The sequence below is a fragment of the Antedon mediterranea genome, chromosome 1 (assembly GCF_964355755.1).
Source record: "Antedon mediterranea chromosome 1, ecAntMedi1.1, whole genome shotgun sequence".
Taxonomy (NCBI): domain Eukaryota; kingdom Metazoa; phylum Echinodermata; class Crinoidea; order Comatulida; family Antedonidae; genus Antedon; species Antedon mediterranea.
Genome location: NC_092670.1, coordinates 12,821,404 through 12,839,775, shown reverse-complemented (window position 1 = coordinate 12,839,775; position 18,372 = coordinate 12,821,404). Strand labels below are relative to the sequence as shown.

Below are 18,372 nucleotides of genomic sequence, written 5' to 3'. Positions count from 1 at the left end.
ACAGTTTAACCGCCAATTATTATGCAGAAATAACAAATATTAAAAAAGAATTACCAGTCTTAAAAAAAAAGATTTTCAAGAAATAACAAATTGGGTGGGATTGTAGTTTGTATATTTTATGCAAATTAGATAATCACCAGGTGGATCGACCACGTCGCACGCATTCAACCATGTTAATCAGCCGGAGAGCACGTGCCTCCTGTTTGTTTAATGTGTGGTGGAATACGAACCTCGGAAGCTATGTTTATTTTTTTGCGATATAGTGTAATGGTGTAATCATGGCATTCCCGTGATATTGTTCTTGTATACTTCTTTCAAAGTAACACAGGTCCTAGCTAGAATGTAAGCTAATAGTAATAATTTAATAATATCTCGGCTGTCTCACAGAGTGAACTTTGAAGCAAATGTGCGTGTCTCAGACTCTAGGCCTAGCTTGTAGTAGTGGCATGATGAGGCCTAGCTAGTAGTAGGCCTTAAGTGTAGTAGTACTGTTTTAGTAGATAAGCAAGGCCTCGTCTAGGCTAGTTAGAGTGATATCCTATAACTAGGCCTATAGAAAGGACTCAAGTAATGGTATTGTAGAACTAGGCTAGTCTAGCACAGAATAGGCTAGCCTACAACAGTTATCAAGCCTAGACCCTAGGCCTAGTGCTAGTGAGTATAGACTAGTCCACCCTTTGATAAAGAAGTGTTAATCATAAGCAGGACATGTGTGCTTATATTATTAGTAGGCCTTTTTTGAAAGGTTTCAGGATTTTTCAAATGGGCAAACATATACATGGCCAGTAATGGGTAATACTATACTAAATATTCTTTCAAATTCAATATCAAAATGTAGTTATCTTATACAGTATTTAATATTATTTTAGGACGAGACTAACCCATTGAGGACGAGACATATATTTTGTTTTTGGACTCGGTGACTTGCATTTTTAATATAGACTGACTGACTAAGAGGCACAAGATAAAGAGAAAAAATGAGCGCTAAATATACTGTCACTGCAGAGGTAGGCCTAGATACAAACATGTCACAGCCAACAAGCAAAAGCTTCTCCAATGATCATGGAAAAGGTATAAATAGTGTTTCAATGACGATACAATTTATGATTTATTTGTTTTTGATTAGGTTTTTGACATTTTTGTATAATTGCCATGTCAATCAATTGCAACACTAAGGGCAAACAAAATATACTTGTTATATTGAGTAGTGTCCCATCTCCCCTGATTTTCAAGTCACCTCTAAAAACAAAATTCTAATAAACTGATATTAGTGATACTAGCATAAATCAACGTTGTTGACCTAATAAAAATATAGTAAAATAATATTAATTGAAAAAAAATCCCCCTCTCTCCCCTTAAATTTATTCAGAGGTGGGCGCTTAACAAGTATATTCTCTTGCTAAGGTTTTAATAAATTAAAATCATTATTTTTGCAGTTCAACATTACTAATTTCATGTTCACCATCATTTCAACCAAGTCTTATTATTATTGTATTGCATGCATTCCATTGAAAAAGTAAGTGTACTCGATTCATACCATTCTATTATAAATGATCCATAGTATAGGACACTTCCTAGGCCTACATGCATGCAGTATGGGTATGTCAAATCAGGGAGTTGTAAAATAATTATTTTACAACTCCCTGGTCAAATGTTATATTAACAAATCTATGCAAATCAAATGTTAACATAAATTCAAGATAATAAAATGACAGTCATGCATGTGTATTAAACTAATGTCCATTTAATGTTTGATTTAAGTCATCCCTCATCAGGACTTTCAGGAAACCCACATGAGTATGAAATTGGCTAATTAACCCCTAATTTCAAAGCCTAGCATTTCCCAGATCTGTATCATAGTTCTATTTTTTTCTTATAATAATTTAGTGGATGTACAGTTAGTTGAACCAGAGGAGCCGGATGTCATTCCCGATGGTGCTTCCAGTGTACAGAAGACTCTCTTGGGGTTCATTGTCGTGATAGGAATTGGCGTGTCGTGGGTCGGCTCTACACAGTTTACCAAGAGTACGTACTCGGATACGTTCGACGCGCCGTTTTTTACAATCTGGTTTTCAACTACGTGGATGTTAGTTTGTTATCCAGGCTACCTACTTGGAGTTGTGCTACTCTCCAAAGATAAACGTCGTGCTGGGTTGAAAGCTGTCTATAAGTAAGTACTTGAATTAAAGGTATTATACGAGCCCCAGACAAATATTACCTGTGTAATCTTATCTGGGCATAGGCCGATTCATAGGGGAAGAGGATCCCCCACCCTATTTGAACTTCCTGGATTCGTCATCACGGTTTGTACTTATTTAAAAAAAAAAACACTTTTTGGCCGGTTATGTTGTAAGTTGTAACATGATTTTACTTTCTTTCAAGAATAAGTAGAAGAGGCAGTCATTGTATGATTACCCAGAAAATAAGTTTAGGTTTGAGTAAAAGAGTAAATACAAAGGCAGACTGATTTGTTTTGAGGAGATCTAGAGTTTTTTATACAAGCTTGTAAGTGACCAGTGACTGATACTCCTAAATTGTAGTAACTGCATTAGAATAATTTTGACATGGTCCATTATCATCTTGTTATTTTTCACTTTCCATTTATAGATATTTCTTATTATATTTGGTTATATTTCAGTGAAGATCAGGCAGTTTATGGCAGTCGAGGTCTCACCATTGTGACAGGCTTAAAGCTGACCTTACCATTCGCCATCTGCTGGGGCATCACCAACTACATGTATGTGCGGGCTTTGGGAGTGATTGCAGCTGCAGATGTTACAGCTCTTTTTGCTTCTAACACTGCTTTCATATACATACTGTCATGGGTGTGGCTTGAAGAAAAACTGTCACTCCTTCCAGTAAGGGTAAGTCATTGAGTGGAACATAGAGGCTGGACAATAACAGCTTAGGTGTATACAATGTAGCTACAGTAGTACCCCTTTAAATACTTTAAGGTCCTGAAGGTGTACTTTAAGTAGGCAAGAGACATTTTGTTGAGGTCCTAAAAGTTTCTCTTAATAGGGGTCCTGAAGGGGTCCTCTTATAGGAACATTATTCAATATTAATAATATTTTTTGGCTTTACACTCAATTATTGTCGTGTTTACACTAACGTGCACAAAACTGGAATTTGATTAAATGTTCCTATAAAAATAATACAGTAGGTCCCAAATGCTTCCCTTTTAAAATGCATTCTGAAAATGATGCTCCTATTATTTCGGATATTTATGTTTCAGAGTCTGTCAGTTGTTTTGTCAACTGGAGGCATTGTATTGATATCGTATGCAGATGGATTTGGTGGTCCAACGATGCTTGGGATTCTCCTTTCAATAGGGTCCGCCATAGGTGCTGCAGTCTACAAGGTTAGTCAATTTGACCCTTCCCAGGTAATACTTGCCTCATCCAAGTGGCTGTCTTGTCCATTATTTTCACCATTTATTTCAACATCTTATAATGGACCTTTCATAAGCACACTTCTTTAGGTAGTTACACCCCAAATGTATTTTAACAACCACCTCCTAATTTGTAGCGGAACACCCTTCTTTGGGAAACCCCTATTTACGGGGAGACTTTGTTAGGTTTCGAGGATAACTCCTTAATAGGGATTCTACTGCATTAAGTTTAGCACTTTATTTCATAATGTACAAGTGCTTCCCCCCATTGCCCAATTACATAACTCCAATGTATACCATTAGAGACCACCATACAAAATTGTGGGTTACAAAAGCAAGTATTGTTCATCATCTTTCAGGTGCTGTTTAAGAAGTATGTTGGGGATGCTACTTCTGGACAGGTATCATTGTTCCTTACTGTCCTTGGTCTTTGTGACTTTGTGTTGTTCTGGCCTATCATGCTCATCCTGTACTACACTGATGTTGAAACATGGTCTTGGGACACTATGCCATGGGACTATCTGTGCGGCAGTGCAGCTCTGTCTGTCGGTAAGTAGTTATTGGTTGTCATACATCTTGAAATGCTGGTGGACAAAATTATATCATCCAGAACGGTAGGTAAGGTTTCAACCAGAACGGTAGGTAAGGTTTCAACCAGAATGGTAGGTAAGGTTTCAACCAGAACGGTAGGTAAGGTTTCAACCAGAACGGTAGGTAAGGTTTCAACCAGAACGGTAGGTAAGGTTTCAACCTGACCTATTTTTCACAAAGGCCTTTGACAACCCAGTGGCTTGAACAGAGATTGTTGTTCCCTTTTCTTGCGTCAACTGCACCACTTTATTTCGTGTGGCTACAGCACTGAGACGAAGCATGCAATTAGGGTGTTGAACTCCTCTCAATAGGATTCATCCTTTCAGATTACTATAAACTATCAAATAAAAAAAAAGCGAACAAAAAGAACATGTTAAAGGAATAGAGGTGTACATACGGGTACATATAGGACTAATTTGATAACCATGTACAAAACATAGAAAGAATAAGAGTCGCAGAGGAATGCAAGTTTGCGATTTGATTTTGTTTGTAATTTGAAACTACTTTCTCTTCTCTTTTGTAGTGTTTAACTTCCTTGTGAACTTTGGAATTGCGTTGACATACCCACTCTTCATTGCTCTCGGTACTGTGGTTGGTATACCACTAAATGCAGGTTTGTTATCAGAGTTTGTTATTAATTACGTTCCAAAAGTTTGATTTTAACTCTTGATCTTAATTGCATCACACAATATGGCTTGCCGAAAACTGTTGGTACAACCTATTCGATCTATTTCTATAGCATCTATGCATATATAGCTCCCTCTATAATGTCCTAATTTATGCCATAAGTAATTATTCATGATTTCTCTCCGATATGTCAAGTATCAAAATTTCATGGCCTGGCCCTAGTGATACCAACTTCTACATTTTCCTATGATGATATTGGTGTTTTTTTACATACACAGTTTATTATACATAACACCTGTTTGTATTACACATACATACTACTGTACAATATTTTGTTTCCATTACAGTTGCTGATTTAGTGTTCAGAGATGATGCGTTTGGTTGGATAAAAATTGGTGGCACTGTGTTAATTGTTGGTGGGTTTATACTAATGATTTTACCGGAATCACTTCAAGAAAAGTTGGCTTGCTTTAATGTAGAAAGTTGTCGTAGAAACTCACCAGAAAAAAAGGATGAAGAAGTGGAAAAGAAAACTAACCAAGAGTAATTTTATTGTGGGGTCTGACTTTATAGGACCAAAACATATATAAATTATATTTTAAATAAAGCATATTAAATAATATTTTTAAAATGCATGTCTTTAAGCACAACATAAATATTGCTTGCTTACTTCATAATTTATATCTTTTAGAATTGCCGAATATTTAAATTTATATACAAGAAACAGATTATATTTATTATATAGAAAGTTTTATATAGATTTTCATAACAGAAATTTAGTATTTTTTATTTAATAGATGAATTTTTAAAATGTGTTAACTGTATAAATGTTTGACCAATAATGATATTAATGCTGTGTTAGACAATTGCCTACAAGAATTAAAGCTATTTTATTTTAAAAACCCAAACAGCAAATTGTATTTGCCATTAACAGGAGGGTTAAAGGAAGTTGGAAGATCAAAGGGTTTATGTATGGCTGCGACACGATCAGTGCCACGCCACTTACATACACCATGCGTCGCAGAGAATATGACCATAGTACAGTACTGCGGGTATTTGTCACAGCCAAGACATAAGATCAAAAGATTGTTACGAGTTCCTATCTTGAGAAGGCGAGTTCAGTGTCCTGTTAGATTGCCTTGGTTTAACTTAGCTTTTAACAATGCTGAAGCTATTCTGCATAATAATTCGCTATTTTATAAAATATTGAATAAAATGTACAATTATAGTGAGTTAGTGTCTCATGGCTCTGATTAAGTATATAGAATTTATCATGGTTTTTATGTCAATTCAGAAGGTTAATGTATTGTACAATACAACATCTAATAATATAAACAAAATCAATTCTTGCATAATTAATTGAAGAATGCCGAATTAATTAAAATATTTTGGTTGCCACCAAACATTTAATATATTGAATCTGGTTGCTGAGCATTCGTCAAGGTATTAATAATAGCTGTAATTTGATATGGTTTATGTTGGTGTACTGTATTGGATTGACGTATTTCATCTCTACATTTAATTTGATTTTTTGGAGTATTTTTTTCAAGTATGTTGGAAAGTGTGCATTTGGGGTGGCGATAGGGTGTATGTTGCTAAAAAGAAAAAACATTCCTGTAAGTCCCTATAATGTCTTCTCCTTTCAAGATAAAGGGCCAGAGCATGCTTGTAATCGCCCTGTAGCCATATCAGTCTGCCAATTATACACTGTGGTATTCACGTTTTCCTATTTGGTATTTATTGTTCCAATTTTTTTCACTTTCACAAAATCTTATATCTGTCTGAAAGCAGAACTTTTCACAAACATGGTGGATTAATTTAGGGTTGTTTTTTAACCCAACCTTTGACGCTGGATGGTTCATTGCTATCTGAGCTCTGCTATATTTCTGTGTCCACAATTAAATTCAAGAAGGGTAGAGCACCTCTACCTTACAACTTTTTTAATTTATAGGTGCAAAAAAAGGGAATGTTTTTTTAGACAGAGCCCTATACCTGTAATAGAACATTTCAACAGAGTATGAATAATATACATTTTAATGAAGGTTCTTTTAATCAATATTCTCCATAAATATTGTGACATTTTAAAGTATCTTACTAGCTTTATAACAAATTGAGTTCAATAATTACATTACATAAACTTTATTAAAACTGCAAAATTACCTTTTAAAGGTCTGATTAATCTTCATTTTTTCATGTTTTTGGGTAAGTATAAAATAAAAGACTACTGTAAGCAAACTTGCATGTTCAACGTATAAAGTGTTTGTTCGGCAGAAATATGAGTTTTCTTTTTATAAGCACAACATATTGCCAACAATGACTTGATCAAACTGTTGCTTTTCATCATTTGCTTGCGTTTACATCCTGAGTTGCATCCTAGTTGGAAACCAAGCTTTAAGAGTAAACTTAGTTCACTTTCAAATTCTATATTTAGTATTTACAATTTGTATGAATAAAAATTATAGAAATTACAGTGTAATGTGTAGTATTTGCAGTAATTATATAAACTAAAAAGCACCCTTAAAAGCATTTCGTTAAACTCTATATATTAATTTACAAATCGTGTTCACATAGTCTTCTAAAGTGTGTTTGGACAAAACAGATCAAGCAGGCTTTAGGTAACCCAGCTTTGAAAATATAAAAAAATATTTTTATATAAATTATTTCTTTATAAGTAAATTGAAATACTGTAAAATACTAAAGATGAAAAATTTACAATAATTGAGTAAATCACCCTATGCATATCCCCAGTAATATCAAAGGAACAGCTCCAGTAATATCAAAGGAACAGCTCCAGTAATATCAAAGGAACAGCTCCAGTAATATCAAAGGAACAGCTCCAGTAATATCAAAGGAACAGCTCCAGTAATATCAAAGGAACAGCTCCAGTAATATCAAAGGAACAGCTCCAGTAATATCAAAGGAACAGCTTCAGTAATATCAAAGGAACAGCTCCAGTAATATCAAAGGAACAGCTCCAGTAATATCAAAGGAACAGCTCCAGTAATATCAAAGGAACAGCTCCAGTAATATCAAAGGAACAGCTCCAGTAATATCAAAGGAACCACCCTAGTAATATCAAAGAAATCTATTTGTTTTCTTCATCTTCTTCATTATCTGAGTGTTTATGACGATGCTTTTTCTTTTTCTTGCGATGTTTCTTTCGTTTGTGTCCTTCATCTGCTGACCTATCGTGGCCATCCCTCTCACTCTCTCCATCGGAATTATGCCGATGTTTGTGCTTGTGCTTTTTGTGTTTCTTTTTCTTTTCCTTCTTTATCTCATCTGCAGGTTTTTGATTTTCTTGAAACTCTGAAATGCCATCTTTCACAACAGAAACGTCATTTGTTGGCAGTGTGTCTTTCACAATAGGGTCAACTTCTTCCTTCCTTTCTTCAGGTTTCTCTTCATATGTGATCTGTTTCTCTTCTTTTTCCATTGAAGGTTTATAATTGTGTTCTTTTTCAACTTTAATTATACCTGGTATACCTTCAACCGTTTGTAAATTATTATTGGAAAAGTCATCTTCTTTTCCAACTGGATCTTTTCTTGTGATTGGAACCAGTGGTGGTAGCCTTCTACTGACATCTGGAACTGGTTCCGACACTATAACTGGTTCTGGAACTGTAACTGGTTCTTCATCTTCTATTGATTGCTTTTGTGCATCTTCCTCATTCTCTTGATTTCTAGCAGATGCATCTTCAGATAATGTCTTCTGTAGTGATTCTTCATAGGCAGGTGGTGGTACCTCCTCATTCACTGTTGATGGTGCTTCTTGCGCCATAGGCTTCGTTTTGAAGGATCTTCTAGGGTAAGCATACGGAGCTGGGCCTTGAGGTAACCCAATCCGTGGTACATGTCCATGATGGCCATAAGCACTATTGTTGTACTTTGACTCTGGGTTAAGATCTGCAGAAACAATTAATGTCAAAGTTCAGAATGAAGACACAAGTAAGATATTCTTAATGATAATTTATCATTGTGGGGAGGGTTGAGAATTCTGAAAAAGGCAAGAAATACTGCTATAAACATATAATTTTTTTATTTCAAACATATTTATACAGGATAAAATCATATTAGGTATAGATAGCACCTGTTTTACATATGGTCCTGGAAAAATGAAGATAAATATTGATGATGATGATAATAATCAAGGGTGGTTTTGTGCTTTACAAAATACATAATAAATATAATATATACTATGGGCATTAAACTTTGTATTGGCCTATGCAATTACTCAGAAAATAAAACTTTAATTATTAGGATGTGCTTTAGAACATTTCTCTTCAAAATAGAAATAATCATGTAGTAATGATAATGCCAATAATACGATAAGTAAAATGAGATTATATCATTCCACTTTGTACATGATTACCTTCAGGTTATTGAAAACATAACAGTAATAAATTAATTTTAGAAAAGGCTAGATTAATTTTATGGATTCCTTTACTGCTTCAAATCAATATTGCATTTGACATTTTTAAAGCCACTATCCAAATAGTAAATACAGTTGTTATAATATATAATTTCCTACAGTGTATTACTTTGAGTCTTCCCCTGAAATAGCCTAATAGTAGTACAGATATGTGCACAAGTGCAATAATGAATACGAGATTAGTAATGCATACAAATGCTATTAAATTGATTAAATAATAAAAAGAAAACATAAATAGAAAATATTCAAATACCACACTATCATAGTTATTTGAACATACAGATTCAATATACCTTTCTATTGTAAATATGTTTATGTTTTATTATGTATTATTGGATTAAACAATTTAGGAATGAAATCTTAATTTGCTATGTTTCTAGTATACATTTGTTTGCCTCAGAGGATATTAATTAAGAAATGGACCCGAAAGTCGATGTAAAAATCGTACATTAGGTTTAGGTTCAGCAACACTAGCGTGGCACTATTTTAAAATCCTAGAAATATCACTGATATTAGATGGCAATGATAAATTAATACATTATTTTATGAAGGGTAAATTTATTAAAAATTGATGTGCATTTATTATAATTAATGAAAATGAGTGTAATAATTTCATTTGGATTCAAATAATTGATTATGATAAAGTAAATTTCTTTTTTGTTGATGCATTTGAAAATAAATGAAGTACAGTACTACTACTTTTACAGAGATGAATGAGAATACCTCCTTCAGACAACAGATTTACAAAACGTAGTAGTAGGTACAGTAGTCATATTAGATCAACAAAAAAGAAATGTTTATAGACATTTACCTACAGTATGCAATGCTTGAATTTTATTTCATAGCTGACATATGGCAGCCTATAAGTGCACAGAAGAAAAAGAAAAATACATACTACTCTAAAAATATCAAAAGAAGTGTCATGCAAATTAATTGTAGAAAAAGCATCTAAAAATTACTATAGAAAGAATTCAAAGTATCACATACAACTATAGTACAGTGTTCCTTGGTAATTTTGCAAGAAAATATGTTGAAAATATCTGAACAAAAACGAAAGAGGGTTGTTTGCACCCTTTCCATCAAGGTATTACCACCTCACCCACCCCCTCCCCCTAATATAAACAGAAGATACAGTAGTATAAGATCATTATTAAACAGCAATCACGCATTATTGCACAAACTATATAGTGTAATATTAGGTGCAATAACTATTTAAAAATACAAGAAAATATAGGAAAAGTACACATACATACAAAGAAAATGATTTTTACTAATATAAAAAAGAAAAGGCGTGATGTGGACAGATGGGGCCTGAACTCCATGGACGGTAAAGCATTTGGCTTCATACCGCAAACTGTACATTTTGAAATTTTAAATGTATTGTAAAATTGTTGGGGTTTAAAGTGAGGAGAGTTGGTCGGAATAAGATAGCATAAATGAAAATCTAACAAGTAACTAAATAAAAATTGTAAGTAACTCTAGTAACTCTGCTCACCTTTGTCTTCGGTGTGCTCAACCTTTTTCTGTAATTCAATAATTCCAGGAGACACTTTGGTTCGACTTCCATATCCATGTTTTCTTTTCAATTCTTCTAATTCGTCGCTATAATAAAAAAATGTAACATACATACGGTTAAAACAATAAAAAAAAGTGTTTTAAATTTCAAATTATAAATTTTGAGATGCGTACAGTACCAGGAACCCAAATGCCATTCTATCTGAACTTTAAAATGTGTTGTTTTTCCTTTTCTGTTGCATAATGAGTACAGTAGTTTTATTGTTGTATCAGTATAGTTTTTGTAAAAAAAAGGTTTGTAATAATCTTGAGTATGGAAAATGTGCCAATCAAATTTTATGCTGAGCATGAACGTTAATTAATATTGTTATTGTTGTTCAAATTGTGTAATTGTATGGACGCACCATCTATGCCACTGTTAAAAAGGTATTGATCCAAATAAATATTATATAATGGCCATCCTGTAGACTTTCTCCAAGTCTCTTGCTCAAGTATGCCAATTTATTATTTTTACAAAAGTTGTCAATGTCTAGAACCTAGACATACAGTACTTACTGAGTTTTTCTTAAAACTTGCATTATAAGTAATAGAATCAAAAGCACAGCAACAGCTATTGGTATGATTATCTTATCAAGAGAATTATCAATTGCCACAGTAACCAAATCACCATCAACAAATGCGGTTGTGAAGTTCAAATTAAAATTCAAATTGTCCACACTTTCTACTGTTATATCTGTAAGAAATAAAATTATTGATTGAAATAAATGATTATACAGTAGTTTATTATTCATTCAATTTAAATTAATTGTTCAGTCGCAGTTAAATAAAAGGTAGATGGGCTTCTAAATGCATGTACTGATCTCATTTAGAAATCATTACGTCTAAGTCCCTTAGATAAATTTACAGTCATATACCCTGATGAGGAGTGTAATAAAAGCTCTTAATCTTGGTTCAAGTATCTAAGGGACTTTTACATGTCATGTAGACATCTAAAAGGTCTAAAATGAATACTGTACTCCACTTTGAGAAGTTAAAGTATATTGTTCATGAAAACTAAAAATAAATGAAATAAAACTTTTGTGATGTCACTTTACTTACAACAAGGCAAAATAATATTTAATTTAACCAAAAACATGTTGTTTGACAGACAATGATTTTACAGTAATTAACTTTTTTTTCAATAAAATTATTGGTCAAAGTAAACTATATTTATATTCTACTAATATCTACTATTTTTCCAAGAGTGGAAACAATTACAAGCTTTCATTGAATAATCTCAAAACTCATAAAACGGTGAAAGTGCCCAAAATAGGATTAATTAAAATTCTTCTCTGTTCTGTGTTTTATTCTACTGTATTGCACTCAGAGCCGTTTTAAATGTGAACTAAATTATGTTGTCAATAAAAAGAAGTAACTTGAAATAGAGTAATTTGTTTGTAATTTCCATTATTGAGAAGTAATTAAAATAAAAGACTCTATAATCAACATAGAAATAAGAATGGTAAAAAATAAAACACATTTCAAATATCTAGTAGTATTTCTGTCTATAATTTCCATTATGATAAACCATAGAAATTAGAACAAATAATACGAGGTAATTTATTGTTCATCTGAATAATTTTGTAAATTACTAAATTAGTTGCCATAGTAATAAATGAGAAATAATTGGACATATTATGAAACCAACTACTACAAAGATGCATGTGCAATTATTGAAATTGTTATAGGTATTTGATCAATAACTTGTTGTATGATGACTGGTGACCGTGGAAACAATGTAAACATTAATGTTCTACTAACAATAGTATAACACATGGAGAATGGTAAAATGTAGTATACTGTACTCATTAAGCTTGGTTTTATTTGTACATGCTCTTTTTCAAAACTGAATTTTCTTGGGCTGGTTAAAAATTGTTTGGTTTTATAGGGCTGTCCGTATAGCCAGAATGAGGCAGACGATGGGCTCACACCATTAATAATTATATCTAAAAGCATCTTTGGCTCATGTTTTTAACCTCTCACTATCAGCCCTGTTTTATCAGTCACATTATCCCAAGAAATGGATGTATGCGAGTTCCTATTGTTATTACAAACAGATATCTTAATTCGTTTATTGCTTTAATGAAGATAATGAAAGGTTATAATATGGTTTGTTTTGTATGTTTGACTGCAAGCTCCTGTATCTTCTGTTTGGAGATAATAACATTTGTCTTATATCTTATGATTCACATTTGGAACCCAACTGAGACTTTTCACTTTACTATGGAAATGTTGAGAAGCTACTATTTAGAAGTATTAAATACATCGGTGTATTAAAATGATCTTGAGCACCCTATGTACAGTATGTATAATAACAACCTCACAGTTCTAATAGCAATATTGCCACTTCTTTTGAATGATCACATACAGAGGATGGATGATCACAAGGATCTGTCTGAGAAGATTCAATGATTTAAGATATTTATAAATACTTACTTTTTAGAGTTGATTTTCGAAGGACGTAAGTTGTCAGGGAACCATCAAACACAGTTTCTATTCCAGTTAATTTAATATAAAATTCTATTTTCACGTAACCATTTGAATAGGTCGGTGTACTGCCAATGAAAACAACGTTATCTTCCTCAAAAGGACTATAAAAAGAAAACATTTTACTATAGTAAGTTTGAAAATAATAATTTATTTATTTTAATTATTTAGTTTAATTTTTAATTTTTTGATTTGTTTAAAGACCAATTTCTGTATATTGGGATAAAAGTGTAATGAGGTTGTTAAATTATGGTATTCTGGTCTGGTAATGGCAGAGTTGACTGTACCAGTAGTTGTGGTTACACAAGCAAGAACATTAGGCCTATTAAATCAGTTGACTCCTGGATTGTTTTAATTTTCTATGGAAATTTTGTCCCAGAGAATACAATCTGTGTTGGTAACAGTAACCTAGAAACTAATATCGTCAACAAGACACCAGCACACTTGGTAAGTGTGCACTCAATTATAAGCTACTTTAATGTATAATACAAAATTGAAATAGCCTTTTAAAAAATGTTTCCAATAAATACAAAATTACTGGTATTGTAATAAACATGATAAAACCACAATTTATACCGCATTAAGTCTATCTACCTATGATGATTACTACTGTATACGTTTTCTTTTGTATAAAAAATCGCACAATGCCACAGTAATATTAGTACCTATATATGATGTATGTTGCTATGGAAATAAATTGCTGATACTCAGGAAATGTCAACAGTCAATAAGAAACAATTTATTTTCTCGATTTTCTATTACTTCAGTTATTGATATGAAAATAAAATTAGCTGCAGCAATATAATTACCGTTGAAAGATTCAAGGTTGAGACAATAAAAGAATAATGTTGAGGATGTCCTCCCCAGAAGGGAAAGGGCTCATATTGGTTTATCCAGGTAAGCATAAGGTGCTAAATAAAATCATTTCTTCCATGATAAAATCAATCAAATATTACTAAATTTTGCCAGTGTTTCAAATTCAACATTTTAAAAACATCTGAATGGTTCCTTTTTTAAAGCTTTTAATTTTAAAATTTAATTAAGTTATGTTTATATTAAGTTATGCTTCTTAATTTTGACCAATATCAACAATCACTAATTTAGAGTAATCTAAAGTCATTCAGCTATAAATGACATTGCATGCTCAGAAAGATATTAAAAATTTTAGGTACAATATTATTAATATTGTGTATATTATCAAATTTTGGCTTATCCTATTCATGCAATTTGTTGTGTTTCCAAGGAATAGGTTCTAGATGGCGATTTGACCTATTTTGACCTAATGTTTGTAATATATAAACATTGGCACACATATCCTTTCATATGTAATTACTTGAACTGAAACAACATAGATAAGTCTATAGTCTACGATACAACATAATATGACTTCCATATTCTTTTTAAAAAAAACCTCCTACTTTATTTAAATATTAAAAATGTAATTGTCCCCCAAAAACATGAAAAATGAAGATTATTACATCAGACTTTGAATGTTATTTTTTATTTTTAATAAAGTTAATCACTTCTCTAGGAAAAAAATGTTTCCACTTGTAAAATGACAAAATAAATGGTTAAATTCAACAAAAAATCCATTTTTTAAAGTAAATACATTTTCTTTTCAATCAAAAATGGATAACTATTATGTTACATTAAAATGGAATGTTCAAAAAGAATTTTTTTAAGAATTATTTTTTCAGGGAGAAAATACATCTTTAAAGGATGTTGAGTTATATTATTATTATTATTTCAAACATACAAAGTTTCTATACTGTGTTGTATGATGTTCATTTGATATCTCCATTACATAATCCGACTGAGTGATAAATGAATGATTACAATAAGGTTCTAGAGCTGAGTAATAAAAGTAAGAGTCGTATAAAATAAATTAGTGAACAAAACAACCAAAAAAAAAAATGTTTATAGAATCAATAGTTTATCTTTCACGAATTCAAATATATATAAAAGGGTGTCAATTTAATCCACTTATGGAGGCGTAGATAACAAACAAACGTAACATTCTATTTGTGACTATAGCAACAATAACAAATACCAATTACAATTTCTATACTGTATTGTATGATGTCCATTTGATATCATAACAACATCTCCATTACATAATCAGACTGTGAAATGAATAACTCTAACTATAATTATAAGCAGAGAAAAAATTGTTTTGTTTATTTAAAACAGTTTTTTAGCCAATTTGTTGCCAATTACTGTAATTGCATGGTAAAATTAGACAAAAAAGAACGTTTTCATATTGTCCATTATGATTTATAATAAATAAAAATGATATACAGTAGTATATCATGATCTTAGAAATTTCAAAATAAATTGACAATAAAATATGATATGATGAAAACGAAATTAAATAAAAAAGTTTTTCATTTTTTTTAATGATTCATTTTCGTTAGAAATGTAGTCTTCTTTAGTAACTATACAAACATCTTTTTAGTGCAAAATGTAAAACACCCCTAAGTTAGGCACTTCTCTACTTTGAAAAGGGTACTTCTAAAAAAAGAAGGGTGCACACTTTCCCTTCCCCTTCCCCCATCTCTGGCTACAGGTTTGTACCAACAGTGTCCAATATATTAATCAAGGGTATATTACAGTATATACTTACTGAGATGTTTCATTGTCCTCATCTCTGGCTACAGGTTTGTACTAACAGTGTCCAATATATTAATCAAGGGTATATTACAGTATATACTTACTGAGATGTTTCATTGTCCCCATCTCTGGCTACAGGTTTGTACTAACAGTGTCCAATATATTAATCAAGGGTATATTACAGTATATACTATTAATCAAGGGTATATTACAGTATATACTTACTGAGATGTTTCATTGTATTCTATCAGGGAACACAGAGATGGTTGACTTCGGCAATAATTTGTTGCTCCATTGGCCATAACTGATTGGAATTTTATATCAGAGCTTTTGTCATTCCACTAAAAAAAAACAGAATTATTTGACATTCACAAATTTTGACTTTCAATTGACTGATGCATGCATCATTTCTCTTTCTAATGAATACCTAATTTATTTATTTTTTACTCTTCATAAAGATAAAACATAATTTTACTTTATTAAAGGTGTATTGTTCTCCAAACCATGATAAATAAAGATGAATAAAATAAAACCAATTTCTCTCTTTGAGAAAAAACTTAACCAGTTAACCATAAAAATTGACTCCAGAGAAATAGAAACCCAATGTATGTTACACTTTACCATCGCCATAGTAACTTAATAACAAATATATCTTGTGCAACAGAGGTAAAATTAGAACCATGGTTTATTTATTGTAAATTCACAGCAGCACTATTAAAGGTATCGTTAATATTAACTGTCTATATTGTGTATATTATTTATGAGCATCAATAATAATAATAATGAAGAGTAGAAATTAAATATAAATACAGACCTCATCTAAACGTAGAATATTTCCATCTTTATTAAAGAGAACTTCAATAGTGTTTTCTACAGCTTCATCTGTTAAATAACAATAACAACAACACATTAATACACTGTAAACAAATAATAATAGAATTAACAGTGGTAATTAACTATATAACAGATATTATTTCTATGCAGAGATAGGCTCTGTGATTTAAAGTAATTCTTTTTTTCAAAAGGACATTCAATTGTTTAAAGAGACAGTTGTGTTTTACTTAAAAGTATGTATTTGGTTCTGTCCTTTTCTTTTAGGACAAACCAAAATTGAAGATACTGTCTTCCAATCCCAAGGTGCAGGGTTCAATCCTAAAGTGCCAGGATTGTAACTCATTTAACTCTTTCAACTCCACTCCCTAAGCCTCAAATGAGACTTAAGCATGATCAATTTAAAAAAGTTTATCCATCTGTAATTTGCAAGTTTCTCACTGCTGGATGTAAATGAAATAAAATTAAAATCTCGCCACAACACGTCACTGGTTGGCCTATAAAATCACCTTTCTCATACATTCACTTCTTTATAGAACTATTTTCATTCATAATAACATTAAACATTATTTTTCATAAGTAAAACAATAAAAGGAAACTGATTATCCATCATGTGCCAACAATTTAAGATGTAGATATTAATTATTACTACATGTGCAGTATCCATGGTTAAACAAATCCAAAAGTACATAATGAAGTACATGATATTACAGCATATAGTACTTATAACTCATGGTTAAGGGTCATGATACCAAAGGAAAATATTAATACTGTAAGTCTACCAGGGAAATTAGATCGATTAGATAGATTTGTGAATATGATACAATTTAAATACAGGTAGCATAAAGCATTAATAAAATGAAATTCAAGCGCACATTAAATAAAAATAGACTATTAAAATGAGATCTAGTCACTGATACCCACAGAATTGTCATTTTTTCAGTATTTTGCCTTTGGATTTATATATTAAATAGTTATATTATACTGTACATTTGAAGAAGCTAAATTAACCTAAACATTAATATTTCTTATGCAAAATATGTTTAGGGCCTATAAAGAAATCATGATTATTTCTTGCCAAAAGTCCAATTCCATGGAATGTGCTACTTAATAAATTTTAAATATATTAATACCATTTTCATTTCTTTTTTTATTAATTTCTCACCTTTGCACGATCCAGCTGTTTCAATTAACAGGAATTGATTAAGAACTATTGCACACAATATAACACACGTATAAATATTCATAAACGTCATTTTGACATAATATTCATAAAAAATGTTGATTTCTTATCGTCCTCAATACCATCTTTCTCAATCTGCGAACTTTGTGTAAAGTTCACAATTTATCACTCGACTTAAAACTCGGTGGTGGTATGGTTTTAAAGAATATAATAACTACTTCATTCTTCTCTAAGAAAAGTAGAAAAATAGCTGGACATTAAATTTAATAAATCCAATAAGATAGCTAAAACGAATTATGTCTGTCCAGTGTCATGAATTAGGAAAATTCGCTCTTGCCGGTTAATTAAGCACGGTGAAATCTGAATAAGATTGACTATCGGACATCTCCAGGTTGAGCCTAGTAGAAGAAAACATCAGGCATAAATTAGTCTATACTATAGTAATCAACGGTCTGTAATCCACAAGAATCGTGCTTCGATTATCACAGCAATAAACTGTCGTAAATAAGCAACAATGATCTAAGAATTTACTTTTATAAACGGTTGAACATGATCTACTCTCAATCGATAAAATACAATATGCGCGTCCGACTTCCATGGAGACACGTTCCAGGATTGTTTATTGGTGTTGCGTTGGCAATTAATCAATCATCGTTCAGCCAATCA

General features: G+C 31.6%; 2 protein-coding genes across 5 annotated transcripts; one reads left to right on the top strand and one right to left on the bottom strand.

Moving 5' to 3' along the window:
* Window positions 1–107: 107 nt before the first annotated feature.
* On the top strand, window positions 108–5,841 carry LOC140056977 (solute carrier family 35 member F4-like). 4 transcript variants are annotated; one of them, XM_072102526.1, is made up of 9 exons: window positions 108–342; window positions 870–1,071; window positions 1,437–1,516; window positions 1,888–2,170; window positions 2,639–2,864; window positions 3,236–3,361; window positions 3,751–3,940; window positions 4,506–4,595; window positions 4,957–5,841. In XM_072102526.1, coding segments are annotated over exons 3-9 (1,116 nt in total). In that variant the 5' UTR covers window positions 108–342; window positions 870–1,071; window positions 1,437–1,515; the 3' UTR covers window positions 5,157–5,841. The 4 variants fall into 4 exon arrangements, with proteins under 4 accessions (XP_071958627.1, XP_071958635.1, XP_071958619.1 ...); XM_072102534.1 differs by lacking the exon at window positions 870–1,071; XM_072102518.1 differs by lacking the exon at window positions 1,437–1,516 and having other exon boundaries at window positions 942–1,071.
* Window positions 5,842–6,487: 646 nt separating this feature from the next.
* On the bottom strand, window positions 6,488–18,182 carry LOC140056966 (uncharacterized). The gene is made up of 7 exons (XM_072102499.1): window positions 17,689–18,182; window positions 16,507–16,574; window positions 15,918–16,033; window positions 13,032–13,186; window positions 11,112–11,289; window positions 10,537–10,643; window positions 6,488–8,515 (listed from the first exon to the last, which is right to left on the bottom strand). The coding sequence occupies exons 1-7, from the start codon at window positions 17,777–17,779 to the stop codon at window positions 7,695–7,697; spliced, it is 1,536 nt and encodes a 511-aa protein (XP_071958600.1). The 5' UTR covers window positions 17,780–18,182; the 3' UTR covers window positions 6,488–7,694.
* Between the last annotated feature and the right edge of the window lie 190 nt (window positions 18,183–18,372).

Coding starts and splice junctions, on each gene's coding strand:
- LOC140056977 (XM_072102518.1), top strand. CDS start 978: ATGAGCGCTAAATATACTGTCACTGCAGAGGTAGGCCTAGATACAAAC. Junction 1,072..1,887: donor CTCCAATGATCATGGAAAAG/GTATAAATAGTG, acceptor ATAATAATTTAG/TGGATGTACAGTTAGTTGAA. Junction 3,941..4,505: donor CAGTGCAGCTCTGTCTGTCG/GTAAGTAGTTAT, acceptor TCTCTTTTGTAG/TGTTTAACTTCCTTGTGAAC.
- LOC140056966 (XM_072102499.1), bottom strand. CDS start 17,779: ATGACGTTTATGAATATTTATACGTGTGTTATATTGTGTGCAATAGTT. Junction 13,187..15,917: donor GAATACAATGAAACATCTCA/GTAAGTATATAC, acceptor TTCTTTTTATAG/TCCTTTTGAGGAAGATAACG. Junction 10,644..11,111: donor CAAGTTTTAAGAAAAACTCA/GTAAGTACTGTA, acceptor TTTTTATTATAG/CGACGAATTAGAAGAATTGA.